The sequence below is a fragment of the Punctularia strigosozonata genome, assembly GCF_000264995.1.
Source record: "Punctularia strigosozonata HHB-11173 SS5 unplaced genomic scaffold PUNSTscaffold_15, whole genome shotgun sequence".
Taxonomy (NCBI): Eukaryota; Fungi; Basidiomycota; class Agaricomycetes; order Corticiales; family Punctulariaceae; genus Punctularia; species Punctularia strigosozonata.
The window spans coordinates 667591-680873 of NW_006767447.1; the positions used below are offsets into that span (position 1 = coordinate 667591).

General features: G+C 58.8%; 6 protein-coding genes across 6 annotated transcripts; 4 read left to right on the forward strand and 2 right to left on the reverse strand.

The window, feature by feature from the left end:
• Positions 1-1362: 1362 nt before the first annotated feature.
• PUNSTDRAFT_47240 (uncharacterized protein) lies at positions 1363-2907 on the forward strand (the record flags this gene model as incomplete). The annotated part of the gene is made up of 1 exon (XM_007387871.1): positions 1363-2907. The coding sequence occupies one exon, from the start codon at positions 1363-1365 to the stop codon at positions 2905-2907; it is 1545 nt and encodes a 514-aa protein (XP_007387933.1).
• Positions 2908-3042: 135 nt separating this feature from the next.
• Positions 3043-5989, reverse strand: PUNSTDRAFT_92463 (PLP-dependent transferase). The gene is made up of 5 exons (XM_007387872.1): positions 5700-5989; positions 5511-5634; positions 5336-5450; positions 3420-5240; positions 3043-3365 (listed from the first exon to the last, which is right to left on the reverse strand). Exons 1-5 carry the CDS (start codon positions 5867-5869, stop codon positions 3154-3156), a joined length of 2442 nt encoding a protein of 813 aa, XP_007387934.1. The 5' UTR covers positions 5870-5989; the 3' UTR covers positions 3043-3153.
• A 205-nt stretch (positions 5990-6194) lies between these two features.
• Positions 6195-7293, forward strand: PUNSTDRAFT_47242 (uncharacterized protein; the record flags this gene model as incomplete). The annotated part of the gene is made up of 5 exons (XM_007387873.1): positions 6195-6304; positions 6331-6586; positions 6640-6927; positions 6998-7102; positions 7162-7293. The coding sequence occupies 5 exons, from the start codon at positions 6195-6197 to the stop codon at positions 7291-7293; spliced, it is 891 nt and encodes a 296-aa protein (XP_007387935.1).
• Positions 7294-7869: 576 nt separating this feature from the next.
• PUNSTDRAFT_146254 (uncharacterized protein) lies at positions 7870-10201 on the forward strand (the record flags this gene model as incomplete). Its single annotated transcript, XM_007387874.1, has 3 exons — positions 7870-7879; positions 7937-8044; positions 8104-10201. The coding sequence occupies 3 exons, from the start codon at positions 7870-7872 to the stop codon at positions 9948-9950; spliced, it is 1965 nt and encodes a 654-aa protein (XP_007387936.1). The 3' UTR covers positions 9951-10201.
• Positions 10202-10900: 699 nt separating this feature from the next.
• PUNSTDRAFT_138198 (GroES-like protein) lies at positions 10901-11981 on the forward strand (the record flags this gene model as incomplete). Its single annotated transcript, XM_007387875.1, has 4 exons — positions 10901-11160; positions 11223-11313; positions 11381-11507; positions 11569-11981. 4 exons carry the CDS (start codon positions 10901-10903, stop codon positions 11979-11981), a joined length of 891 nt encoding a protein of 296 aa, XP_007387937.1.
• A 527-nt stretch (positions 11982-12508) lies between these two features.
• On the reverse strand, positions 12509-13010 carry PUNSTDRAFT_138199 (fungal hydrophobin; the record flags this gene model as incomplete). Its single annotated transcript, XM_007387876.1, has 3 exons — positions 12509-12570; positions 12627-12731; positions 12803-13010. The coding sequence occupies 3 exons, from the start codon at positions 13008-13010 to the stop codon at positions 12509-12511; spliced, it is 375 nt and encodes a 124-aa protein (XP_007387938.1).
• Positions 13011-13283: the final 273 nt, after the last annotated feature.

A 13283-nucleotide genomic window follows, 5' to 3' on the forward strand; every position in this document is an offset into this window, starting at 1 on the left:
TTTATTGTCAAGGTCCGGCTCAAGCATGGGATCGTTGCTGGGGATTATTAATGAGATCGCGCCGGCGAGCTGACGCTCACCGCTATGAATACTCCTCGATATTGCTGGCGTTTCTCGTCGAGGTCGGCCGGAAGTACAGGATGAATCCTCAAGAGTTTGCTGAGGTTTATCGACGAGGTCGCGCCGGGGCGCTCACGTCCATTACGCGAAGCTGCCGGCGTTTATTGTCAAGGTCCGGCTCGAGCATGGGATCGTTGCTGGGGATTATTAACGAGATTGTGCCGGCGAGCTGACGCTCACCGCTATGAATGCTCCTCAATATTGCTGGCGTTTCTCGTCGAGCATGGATCGGAGCATAATGTGTCCGACTCCCACTGCTATCAGTGGAGTTTATGATGAAGGACGTAGTCGCATGTATCCTCTGATGATGCTGGATAATATTAGTGATGTCACGCCCGATGGCTTCTGGAGTATGTACCAACCTACATCTTAGCGGCGAAATACGAGGCAAGGGATTATATTACGACGTACGTTTTGGGCATAAGTATGGTGGAGACAAGCGCTGCTCATTGTAAAGCGGCGCGTCCAGAGCATCGCGACCATTTGGCAAGCTAGCATCGTACCAGAGGTTTGATAAAAATTTACACGCGTGCTGTGGTTTATACAAGTTGAAAGCAGCCGGACGAGGTCACTAGCACGTGCTGAATGAGTGCAGGACTTTATTGCGTAGCGGTGTGATCTCATGTAGCTGCAGTTTATACTGCCTGGGTGTGTGTGCGAAGGCCTGTGCCAGTCCAGGTGCTGGTGCTGCGTTTTATTTGCGAGGGAGGCAAGGTTCAGTTACAGGCGATTTGTGCACGAGGTTGTTACTGCTACAGCAGTAACTTATCGGACTGGATCGGTCACTAGCATTGCTCCGTCGAGCGTCAGCGTACTTATACTCTATCGTAAGTACCTGACCATATGGAAGTGGAGCATGCTGATGAATCAAAGAGGGGGACGCGTAAGCGTCCAGCGAACGAAAAAGGAAAGTAGCGACGGTCTCGATAGCATCGACGGCCGAACCGCTACAGCGTTCAACGCGGGTGAAGTCGCGACGGAAGGAGGCCGACCACGCTCTCCGGTTACCATGATGGGCGCCTACTGATTATTGGTTACCTGCAGCTGGCGCTCATTGCACCAAAACCAAAACCAAAGTCGATACGGATAGCGACTGCATATCTGGGAAACTCTACGCGTACGTTCGATTATAAACCCAAGATGCACGTCTCATAGCGGGGATTCTTTTGCAGCCCAGCCGGCCATTCCTTTTGACCGTCACCGCTGCCAGCCAGTAAAGGGCAGCTACATTTCGATAGCGAGATGACCCCGTTGCTCGAAGAAGAAGCTTGTATGGTTGATCACGATCGCGAGTGCTACATGCTCCGTGGGGACCATAGTCAGCTGGCGCCCATATCCCGACTCCCTCCCGAGGTCCTGGGTATGATCTTTCTCCTCTGCGTACCCGACCCACGATGTGGCCACCCGTTCCCCCAAAGTCACGCTTTCAGTCAAGTATGTCAACATTGGAGAGGAATCGCCCTTGACACTGCCGTTCTCTGGTTGACCGTGCCTCGTGCGACCCTCGAACTCACCGACATATTCCTGTCGAGGTCCAGGAATGCTTCGCTCGATGTCCATGTATCAGATGATTTTATCGAAGGGCCCGTAGCGGCCTCACATCGTGCCGCCCTTGCACTCGTTCTCTCCCATCTCAATCGCGTTCGGAGTCTCGATCTGGTCTACGATATCGAAACATGGCTCATGCCACTATCCAATGCGTCTATAAATCTTCCCGCCCCGCTTCTCGTCGACTTATCTATAAAAGCATACTCCAACCAAGCGTCGCTACCGGACGATTTCTTAGGCCTCTATGCCCCTCGACTCTCCCATCTCTACCTTGGCTATGTCTCCTTCAACTGGCCAACACTGTTCCACGAATCGCTCGTTCGCGCCTTGACCATCCTTGAACTCGACCGGCTTCCGGCCGATTCCTTCCCTTCCGGCGGAGAACTGGCCATGGCCCTTCGTTCCATGCCTTTCTTGCGCAACATTGTCATTCGGATGGTGGAAGCAGAACATGATCAAGCTTTGGACCCAATGCCGATCTCAGGGGACGTTCCGTTGTTGAGCCATTTGACCGTGTTGAGAATGTACGGACCCGGTCCACAGACATGTCACCTGCTCCAGCAGTTCAAAGTTCCTTCGACGACGTCTTTACACCTCTGTCTCACCCATACACAACAGCAATGCAATCTAGGCCCGCTCTCAGCCTTGCTCAAGAATCATTGCACAGGCGGTGCTCCTGGTCCCCGAGTGCGGCGTATGCATTATCTGGGGAGTGATGAGCGGCACGTCCTACGGGTGTACCCATCTTGCGAAGCAGATTTGCTCCTCGCTCTTGTCATCGAGTACAGCTGGCCGTCCGTGTATGAAATCGTCCGCACGCTTGAACTCAAGGAACTCACGCATCTTGAGCTCAGTACGGACGAGGACATGGATCCGCTCGCTCTCACACGCCTATTCCCCCTCTGCCAGAGCGCCACAAGAGTGCGATTACATGATCTTGAAACATGCGAGACCGTCGTCCCGTTCCTCATTCCGTCAGAGGCCCGTGCCCTTCTTCTCCCTAGGATGCGATGGATCTACTTGGACCTTACCTCGAAATATGGGGAGGATTCCGACAGCTTCCTCTTGTTATGCGAGGACCTCCTCATCGAGCGGTACGAAGCCTCCGATTACATGCTGAAGATGGTGTTCGTCCACCCGCCCCCGGATCGCGATTCCGAAGATTACGAGAGGCTTCGCCAAATCTCTCCGACACTAATTTGGTCGGAACCTTCTTCGCGCCTGGCCGACGCACTCTAGGCATATATCAGCGTCGTCATGCCCTTCGAGTCAGAACTCTGAGCATTCATCGCCTCTCCAACGGTCTTTAACGATGACAAGAGGGTAGTCATGAGTGACTCGCATCCCCGAGCTCGGAGCGTTTGATTTCGGGACCGGTGAATGAAATCATTGTCGCTTGGGTTATGTTACCCTGCTTTATGGGTGACGTAATCGCTTTACAATTGCTCTCTGTACACGCAACAATAGACATGGCACCTTCTTGGCTCAATGTAAGAGCGCACGCCAGATTTTGTCCTCCATTGACCGCGCAAGCGACGGAGGCGTGTTCAAACTCAGCATGAAGTACGCCACATCGCCCAGCGTCCGATAATGGACGTTGTATGGCGCACCGCCGGGAGCGGCCGTTAGCTGTTCGCCTTGCTGCCCGACTTCCGCAAGCGAGACGAGGGCGGATTGCGCCGACGTGGAAGCGTAACCTGCGAAGAAAATGCTCAACGATGTGGCCAATGCCTAGTACCCACATCACATACCGGCGCCTTCGTCTTTGATCTTGATCGCGAGCACGGTCCCCATTGTCATCACCTCCTCGACCGCCTCCGACCGAGACAGCGCATCCACAAAGCTCGGGTCCCAGAAACTCCAAACCGCAGCGGTCTCGTCCTTCGCATCCTCCGTCGCCCCGCCTAGCCACCTGCCCTTCGCCTCCGCCCACGCCTCGCTCCCCTTAATCCCGTCCAGGATCCGCAGAGTCTCGTTCGCGACTTCACACCCGACGGCATGCGCCGTATAGCTGTGCCCGTGCAGCAGCGCGTCCGTCTTCTTCTCGCTCCAAAACGCTTTGAAGATCGCGTCGGATGCGAGCGTGACCGCGAGCGGGACGAGGCCGCCCGTGAGGATCTTCGCGTGCACGGAGACGTCGGGCGCGACGCCGAGCAATGGGGACGTGGTCTCCTGCCCCAGGCGATACAAGCCGACGAAAACCTCGTCGAAGATGACCGGCATGCCGGACCAGTCGCCGGCGGAGGATGACGCGGGGGTGCCGCGGACGACGTCGACGAGGACGCGCTGGAAGAGCGGGTCGACGAAGATCATCCCGCCCGCGCCCATCACGAGCGGCTCGACGACGAGCGCCGCAAGACGGTGCTCGCCCTTCTCGCGCAACTTCTCTAGCGTGGTCGAGATGTAGTCCCGGTAGACTCCGGCGAGCGGGGTGACCAGGCGCTTCTCGACGTCGTACGTCCACGACAGCGAGCCTGTCTCCACGTCCTCCGCGCCCTCCTCCGTCCGCGCCGCGATCGCGGCCGGCAGGCGCACAACCGTCTTCCCCTTGCGGATCGCCACGCTCGGCGGGTCGAACCAGAACCCCTTCGCGTTGTGCCACTCGCACGTGTACACCCCGGCGTCCTCGCACGCATCCATCGCGCCGATCGTATCACCGTGGTAGCTCCCCCTGAGCCCGAGCACGCCGAGCTTCTTGCGATCCGCGCCTTGAAGGCCATGGCGGGAGGAGAAGGCACGGAGCGCCATCTTGAGCGCGACCTCCATGCCTGTCGAGCCATCGTCGGAGAAGAAGGCGCGGGAGGCCCAGCCTTTGCCTGGACCTTCGTGGACGAGACGTTCGGCGAGCTTGAGGGCGGGGAGGTGCGTTGCGGTGGGGAACATGACGTGGCCGTAGCGCCCGGCGGCGCGGGCGGCAGCGAGTGCGAGCCGGGGGTGAGCGTGCCCGAGCGCCTGAGTCCACCATGAGGCGGAGCCATCGAGCTGCGGCTGGAGGAGCGAGGAGGGTGTGGTTTTAGTCGTAGAGGTTGTCGATGGTTGTTTCTTGCCGTTGAAGATCGTGAAGAAGTCCGCGTGGGCGCTGTCAATGACGTTCACGTCGCTCTCCCTCTGGACGTGCTCGTGCTGAACGAAGGGCCACCAGACGGTGTCGAGCGTTCGTCGAGGCATCGAGTCCAGTTCGGCGAGGCGCTTTTGGTGGCAGGCGTCAAGATGATCAACGACACCTGCAACGCCGCCATCTCTTCCTTCCTGCGCCACGCTCGCGTAGTATTTTTCGGTTGTGGCAAAATTTTGGTCGAAGTCGCGCTGTTTGTCTGGAGGAGGTTCAACCGCCGTAACGTGTACTCCACGCTCGGCGAAGTACGGGTTAAGGTACTCAAAGTTGCGGTAGTAGGCGTCACGGAAGAGCAGGATGGCATCGACGATGTAACCCCGGAGGAGGAGGGACTCGTATGCGGAGATCGTGGACGAGATACCGCCGAGGCGAGAGTCGCCGACCAGGATGGTGGGTAGGAACAGCGGCCGGTAGGCGTCCAGCTGGGTGGTGCCGGAGAGTGTCGGACTGTGTACACCTACACCACAAGGACATGCAATCATCATCATATTCGTGAACCGTTGGAACGGGGTGCCGCGATCACAGGAACTTACTACTACGAGCGAACCTCACCTCCTGCTGTCTCCACATACATATGCGACGGGCGTGCGTCGGACGCATATAAGGCCATCTGCCGAATGTGGCTTGCGACGGAGTTGACGAACGCTTCATCGGAGGGGATGACCACCTGCCGGTCGACTTTATGAGCAAACGGCGAACGAGAGCCAAGCTTGCCATATGTGCGCACCTCTTTCTTGCCCGCATCGATGGCCATCGTCGCAGCCAAGTGCGGGCTCACGGGCTCGTCGAAGCGAAAGAGACATCTCGGGTGGACCAATTTCGCGTTTGGACCCGCAAATCGTTTGACGTGCCTGCAGCATCATCGACCCCCCGTCAGGCCCCCATCTTTACGCGGAAAAGGGCGGAGAGCACGCACGCGTCGTCTGCATCTTCCAACGGTCCCGTACTGACCGGCTTCAGGTAGAATACCTGTTTTTCTTTCGCGGCCGAGGCGCGGACGAGCGCGGCAGTGAGCAGGGTCTTGCCGACGTCGGTATTCGCGCCAAAGACCTGATGTATGCGCAGATTCTTGAACAGGAGCGACATCCCGCGCCGCCTTGCGCTCGAGCTCGGAGGGGTTGATGAAGTCGGCGACTAAGAGAGCATGAAGGTCGATAAGACGTGCGCGCACGAACTGATCAAGCCCGACTTGGCGTCGAAAGCTTGGGGGACGAAAGGGCGAGAAAAAAAGGGAATAATTGCTGTTCCACTCCCGACTATGACCGCACACCCCATCGACGGCCGTTCTGTCCCCGACGCCCTTGTGCTCGCTTTTGCTTCCGCGCCGTAATCATTTCCTAGAGCGCACTGCACAAACGAACGCCTCCATCGAGAACAAGGGTCATACGTAGAACATACAGAATCTCGCCCGATGTCGTCTCGCCGTGATGAAATACCACCAGAAGTCCTTGCCGGACTCTCCGAGAAGACACGGGCCTGCTTGGACCGCCTGCGGCGTCACACACCCGACTCTCTAGACTTGTTCGTCGCGCGATCTACTGTAATAGACGCGGTACCCGTGCTCAACGTACCCGCTCTCGCTCTCGCTCTGGTCGTCGATATGGATCCGATCGCGAACCGACGTGTAGGCCGGACGTATCGCACACCCGTCGCGCGGCGGTATTGCTGCTGCTCTTCGAACGCGAGGGGAAGCTGAGGGTGCTGCTCACGACGCGCTCCCAGAAGCTGAGGAGTCATCCGGGTCAGACGGCGTTGCCCGGGGGAAAGGTGGACGATACGGACGCTGACGCGGAGCACACAGCAGTGAGTATGTGCGGTTGGTCGCAATGGCATCGTCTGAGTATCGTGCGTTGCAGCGACGGGAGGCGTTCGAAGAGGTCGGTTTACCCATCGACAGCCCGCATGTACACCATCTCTGCAGGCTGAGGACGTTCCTCTCCGCGTCGCGACTGCATGTTACGCCTGTAGTCGTCTTCTTGAGCGATCCTTCGTTACTTGAACATCTGAACAAGAACGCGGAGGAAGTGGACTGCATATTCGACTGGCCTTTCGAGGCGATCCTCGATCCGGAGCTCCTGCGCGAGGAGGAGGAGACGCTCGTCCCGAGGGGAAGCGAACATTGGTTTTACGACAAGGAGTTTCACGTGAGCTCTCACTACACCATTCACGTACTTGAAGGGAATGCTAACCTAGCGATGCTCGGATTCATCCTAGACAATCAACGACGTGCCGTTGGACTGGCTGGGCGGAACGCACTACCGCAACCACAGGTTCCGCAGCTCGGCCTCGCCGGTAAAGGGCCTCACCGCAGACATCCTCGTGAGCACTTCCCCTGTTATGTTCTTACCCCGGACCGCATCGTTAACACGACGCCCCAGATCGTGGCGGCGCAGATCGCGTACGACCGCCCGGCGAGCTTCGAGCCGTACGCGCCCGATCAGCTGTTCGGCGTCGATGCCGTATCTTACGTCCAGCAGCCGCAGACCAAGCAGAAGGACATCGGAGCCTGAGCGCAGACATCATCGCTATCTCATCAGCTTTATTGTCAATGTAATGCTTTAGCGCGACCCGCCCGCCTGTTTCGTCGGTCAATAGAGGCACGTTGCGTTTCGGAATGTCTTCGTATGGATCCGGTTACCACATCGGAGATGCGGCTTCCCTACTGCGATCACGAGTTGCCTGAGCGCTGCATTACACACTATTGAACGCTTTGCAGGCCGTTACCAAAGCGGCGAGCATAACAATGGGGGCATGCGTCACGCGTGACGGATCGGACAATAACGGTCACAGCGCGTGTGACGGTGTGACAAGTCGAGGCTTCTTTACGTCACATGTCACACTCACCGGCCTATGGTCCCGTTCTTATTGTCATTGTCCCAGAATGGGCGGAGGGCCGTTATTGTCTCAATGCTACAAAACCATGGCCATCTGGGCCGGAGCGGGTCGTCTGTTCTCTCACTCAGATACGACGACGGTGTCGGCGACTCCTCTCTTGCATTGACTTCTGTTCTCATTACGACCTCACAACAACCAACCATCCACCTTTGGATTCATTGGATCAAGTTCCCCGCTAGACATTTACACTCATGAGTACCAGTGAGTCTCGTACGAATGTACTCGGAGGGACTGGAGGCTGATACGAGCTTCTGCCAGTGATGACCCCCGAGATTAACTCCGTCCCCAGTTTGAGGAGACGCAGCAGCGTGCACACACGCAGCTCTCTCTCCTTGCTCAAGCATCGTTCCGTCCATGTGCTTCCAGGTAAGAATATATCTTCTATCTCCTGCGGCATGCGTACTAAATTCAGCTTCTGCCTCTAGAACTTAGCGAAGCCGACGAAGAAATTATATTCGGCGTCACTTCTCGCCGCAACGGCGACGGAGACGACCACCGGCTCAGCCGCCGCCTCTCCGCCGCCCTCGACGAAATCACGCTCGACGACGCCCTCTTCTTCGCCTCGTCGCCCCCGCGTCCTGCCCCGCAGCCGCCGACGCCGACGACGATGCCCCGCGCCAGCAAGTCCACCTTCGGGCCCTCCCCGCTCGACGACGACGAGCCGCTCTGCCCACCCTCGGCCGACTCCTTCTGCCTCACCTTCGCGACCGACGGCGCCAGCTACGGTTTCCCCCGCCCGCCGCCCCCGACGACGACCACACCCAAGTCTTCTACCTCGAGCGACACCTCGAGCGACGCCTCGACGTCGCGGTCACGCTCCAAGAGCCCCGCCCCGTCCGTCGCGAGCAGCAGTAGCAGCGGGAGCAGCACCGCGCCCACGACGCCCACGCACTCCGACGATGAGTTCCCGGCCGCGAGCCTGCTGAAGGTCCAACTCGCCAACATCCGCCCCTTGTCCATCCATAAGCCCGCGACGCCCGAGCCGCGGTCTGCCTCCGGCGCCTCGGATGACGAAACCGATGACTGCGACAGCGACGGCGAGTGGTACGCCTCGCAGTTCACCGACATGCTCGCCGCCCCCGTTGCCCCCGCCACACCCGCGCCAAGTGAACGCGCGCGCCCGGAGAGCTTCCTCCCTCCTCCACGCACGCGAGATAGCCAATGCTCGGAGCCGCCCTCGCCATCGAGTCCTCTCCCGAGCACGCAGCTCGACCCCATGTTCGGCTCCACCAAGGCCCGGCGGCGCTCGAGCAAGATCCCCGCGCGTCCGCCCCCGCCTCCGCCGCTCATGCTCCTCCCTCCCACCCCGCCGCCCGCGATCTGCATCACGCCGACCGACTCCTCGTACTGCTCCTCCTCGTCCTCGTACGACCACTTCGACTACCGCAGACCGCTCCCCGCGCGCGAGTCCGTCCCGACCGACGTCTTCGAGCTCGAAATGGACGGCGACGAGCTCACCTTCCTCCTCGCCTCCGATGCCGCCACGCCCGCGAGCCCCGCCCCCTCCGACGCCAACTCGCTCTCGACCGGCGTGTCCGCGATGTCCATCGTCGACTTCATCATGGACGACCTCCCGCTGGATCTCACCCTCCACCTCGAGTCGTCCCTGGAGGACCTCGACATCGACTGGACGCCGCGGCGCGCGCCGCCCCTGCCCGTCTCGCCCGCCCGCTCCACCGCCTCGACCGAGCCCGTCACGGACTGGGCCGCGATGGGCGTCCTCCCGCAGCAAGACAAACCCGCGCCCGCCCTGCGCTCGCGCTGGTCGTCCTCGACGCTCGCCTCCGTCGCCGAGGCGCAGAGCCCGAGCTCGCCCGGCTTCCGCATGCTCAATTTCTACTTCGCGAAGAAGGGGTCCAAGGGCAAATCGCCCCTCTCTGTCGCCTCCACGTCCTCCACCTCCAACTCGACCTCCGCGTCCGCTTCTGCGTCGTCGACGCCCACCAAGGGCCGCGGCCGGCGCATCAGCATGCACGTGCCCTCGCTCGCGTTCGGGCATAACAAGGAGAAGGAGCGCGAGGCCGCGGCGGCCAAACTCTTCGGCGGCGGCGCCGCCAGCACCGGGGCGCAGGTCAAGCGCGCGAACAGCGCGACGAAGAAGGTCGAGTTCGACGTGGTGCACGAGCTCAGGCGCGGCGTCGTCCGCCGCGGGAGCCGCAGCTCGCAGGAGTCGGTCGCGTCGCGGGACAGCATCCTCAGCGACGGGAGCTCGTCGAGCAAGGGTCTGCCGAGCAGGAAACCGATCCCCGTCGAGATCTTCATGCGCCGATGAACGCCGCCCCCGGCGCCCCCCTTCCTTCCTGCCTCTTCTACCATCCAACCATCTGCACACATCACAGTTATCACGTTCATGCCCACCAACATTCTTGCATAACACCCATCGCATGCTGTATCGACAGCCCGTCACGATTTTGTAGCATCTTTTTATTCACCTCTGTTCATCGTTCACTGTGTCCCTCTCCTTGACTTAGATGTATCCTTCGTTCCCCTACTCTTCTGCCACCAGTATAATATGGCAATGCCACCCTCTTTGTTTCCGTAGCTGCGCACAGGATGTAAAAATGATGTATACGTATCACATTCCTTAATCAACGCTTTGTGCTTCACGAAGGACAGTATTTTGCAATAAGGTCGACTCCTTTAGAGCGCCACGACTGTACATGTCTGAACATCCGCGTCGAGCGATAAATTCAAGTACTCTGCTGTAGCTCGATGCAAGGGTCATCGCTAGCTCGCATCATCTTAATTATGCTCGCGACCCACCTGTTCGCCATCCTGACTGGGTCAGCCGCGATATCGATACTCCAGCCGACACTGACCAGGTGGACGCCCATCCATTACGACGTTCTGAATCGCAAACTGATCGACGTCTTCCTCAAAGCAGGATAGATCGTAGGGTTCATGGGGACGGTTACCCACGCCGACGGCGGCCCAGGACCGACGGGAACGCGCTCACACGCTCGGGCGCCTAATCGCAACATCCAACCTCAACGAGCGCGACACCGCGCTAGGCTAGCCAACGACATAACATCGCTCGCGACGCATGCTGACCTGGCTGCTTCCCGGTGCTAACCTACCACCACCCGGCATGATCTCGGTCTCGCAAACCCTCTCTGTCAGCGGCACTGGACCATTCATTTCAGGGGTTGCAGTACTTATTTGCATGACTATGGATCTATAAAACCTACGCGCCGCTCCGTAAAATGGACATCATAATTAAACATGGCTCCTACCGAACAGAAGGCTCTCGTTCTCCTCACTACGGGTGGCGAATTTGCTGTACAAAGCAAGTCGGTAACTACCTCCGGCGCCGGCGAGGTCTTGGCCAGGATTGAGTCCACCGCCTTGAACCCGATGGACTGCAAGGTCAAAGCCTTCGCCTTGCCCTTCGTCTCGTACCCCGGCGCTCTCGGTACCCACGGAGCTGGCGTAGTTGAGGAAGTCGGCGAAGGCGTCGCAAACCTCAAGAAGGGAGATCAGATGTAACGCTGTTCCCGCCTTCACCGTCTGCGAACCTCGGTGCTAAAAAGAACGTCCATCGCAGCTTGTGGCAGGGCTCGTTCACGGACGAACGAGCCACCTTCCAGCAATACGCCCTCGTGAAGGCCGACCTCGCCGCCAAGATCCCGGACAACGTCAGCGTTGACGAAGCGGCCTCTCTTTCCGATTACGCTTGCTACTGCCTTCCTCGGGCTGTATCAGGCGAGCCGGGACGGGCAGGGGCCGCAAGGCGGTGGCGCGGGTTTAACTCCCTTTTACGCCGCCCCAAACACCTATACTGGGCAACCGTTGGTAGTGCTGGGAGGTCCCACCTCCGCTGGTCAATATGGTAAGAATTTCCAGGCCCCACGAAGAGTGGTCATTCATCGCTGAACTTTGGCAATATATAGTCATTCAACTCGCCCGCTTGTCCGGGTTCTCACCCATCATCGCGACCGCGTCCGTGAAACATTCGGACTACCTCAAGTCCCTCGGCGCTACCCACGTCCTTTCTCGCGACCTGGCCACAGAGGCGCTCAGCGCCGAGATTGACGAGGTGACCTCGCAGCCGATCAAGTACGTGTTCGATACAGTCGGTGGTGCGCAGAAGGTCGGCTGGGCCCTGCTCGCGTCGGGTGGGACGCTCGTCCTCACGTTGCCGGCGGTTGAGGGCATCGTTCGCGGTCAGGATGGTAAAACCTTCGTGAACGTGGGCGGGAACGTCAACTATCCCGCTCAGAATGAACTCGGACGCGAGCTTGATGCGCGCTTGATCCAGCTCCTCGAGAGTGGTTTGATCAAGGTCGGACGACACTTTCAATGAACCGCACACATAGACACCGACTGACGTTTGGATTTCCCTTTTTTTTTCTTAGCCGAATCATGTTCAGGTGATCCCTAAGGGTTTGGCAGGTATCCCTGACGAACTGGGCCTGTTGCGCACGAACACAGTGAGCGGCACTAAGTTGGTTGCGCATCCTCAGGAAACGGCTTGACCGTCGGTTTCCATTTCTATCTCCTCGTCGACGCGTGCACCAGCCCTGTGGACGTCTATTTCGGGAAATGTGCACTACGTGTAATGTGAATGACAGCTGATCCGTGTGTAACCATCCGTGTCTCTCATGTACAGAATGAGATAGCTTGGATGAATCGCAGCCTGTGAGATCTCGTCCAGCCTCCGCGAAGATAGACTTTCTTTGGGCATTCATCCTCGCGAGGGCTACACTCTACATACTGCCCTTGAAGCGAAGAGGGGTTGTCCAAACAGTGGATTGGATTCACAAGGCCTCGTAACGATACATTTACAACATTGATCCGTTCGTGCGACTAACAGCAGAGCGGGCCGTCCGATCAGAGTGTCGCGATGATGGGGATGCACCCGATACCAATGAGGCCACTGAGCAAGCCTCCGGCTACGAGAATGCGATGAGCGAATAAGAATGTAGCCATCCGGTGCGGGATAGCGTACCATCGTCAGTGTTGTCACAGCATACAACGTTGTTGGTACAGGTGTTGCCTCCGATGCCGATGATGTTGAGGGGAGAGCAACCGAGGCCAATCGGAATGTCCACGCCTGTGTGTGTGAGAGAGAGAGAACGGTGAATCGTTCAGCGCGTCCATAGTCACATATACGGCGGCACTTACCCGAGACGACGATGTTGAGCAGCCCGAGGATGGTGCTGACGAGTGGGTCGCTCGTCGAAGAGGTGCTGCTGCAGCACTGGGTGCTGCCAGTGGTGCAGCCCGCGGGCGCGGACCCCCCGCGCTCGGTCAGATCGGTCGGGGAGGCGGCCGCAAGGATGACGAGCGACGAGGTGGCAACCACGACAGCAGAGGAGAGCTTGAAGAACATGGCTGTTGGGTAGCGAGTAGCGGAGGCGGTTGCAGAAGGCGTTGATAGCTCGAGTGCTTGTCGCGATTGCTAAGGATCTCGAAACGAATCTCCAGGTTTTATACCCCCAACCGACGACGAGGAGTCAACAGAGACATCCCATTTCGTCGCGACTTGTGTTTGTCACGATTGAGAATGGTTTGCGGCACGATTCTGGGGCACGGCGACGGGCCTGGAGTGGTTAGATGTCGAGAACTTCGATGGCTTGGGTGTCACGCCGGAGTGGGCGGCACC

Coding starts and splice junctions, on each gene's coding strand:
- PUNSTDRAFT_92463 (XM_007387872.1), bottom strand. CDS start 5,869: ATGTCGCTCCTGTTCAAGAATCTGCGCATACATCAGGTCTTTGGCGCG. Junction 5,451..5,510: donor TCGATGCGGGCAAGAAAGAG/GTGCGCACATAT, acceptor GTCGACCGGCAG/GTGGTCATCCCCTCCGATGA. Junction 3,366..3,419: donor GATCAAAGACGAAGGCGCCG/GTATGTGATGTG, acceptor TTTTCTTCGCAG/GTTACGCTTCCACGTCGGCG.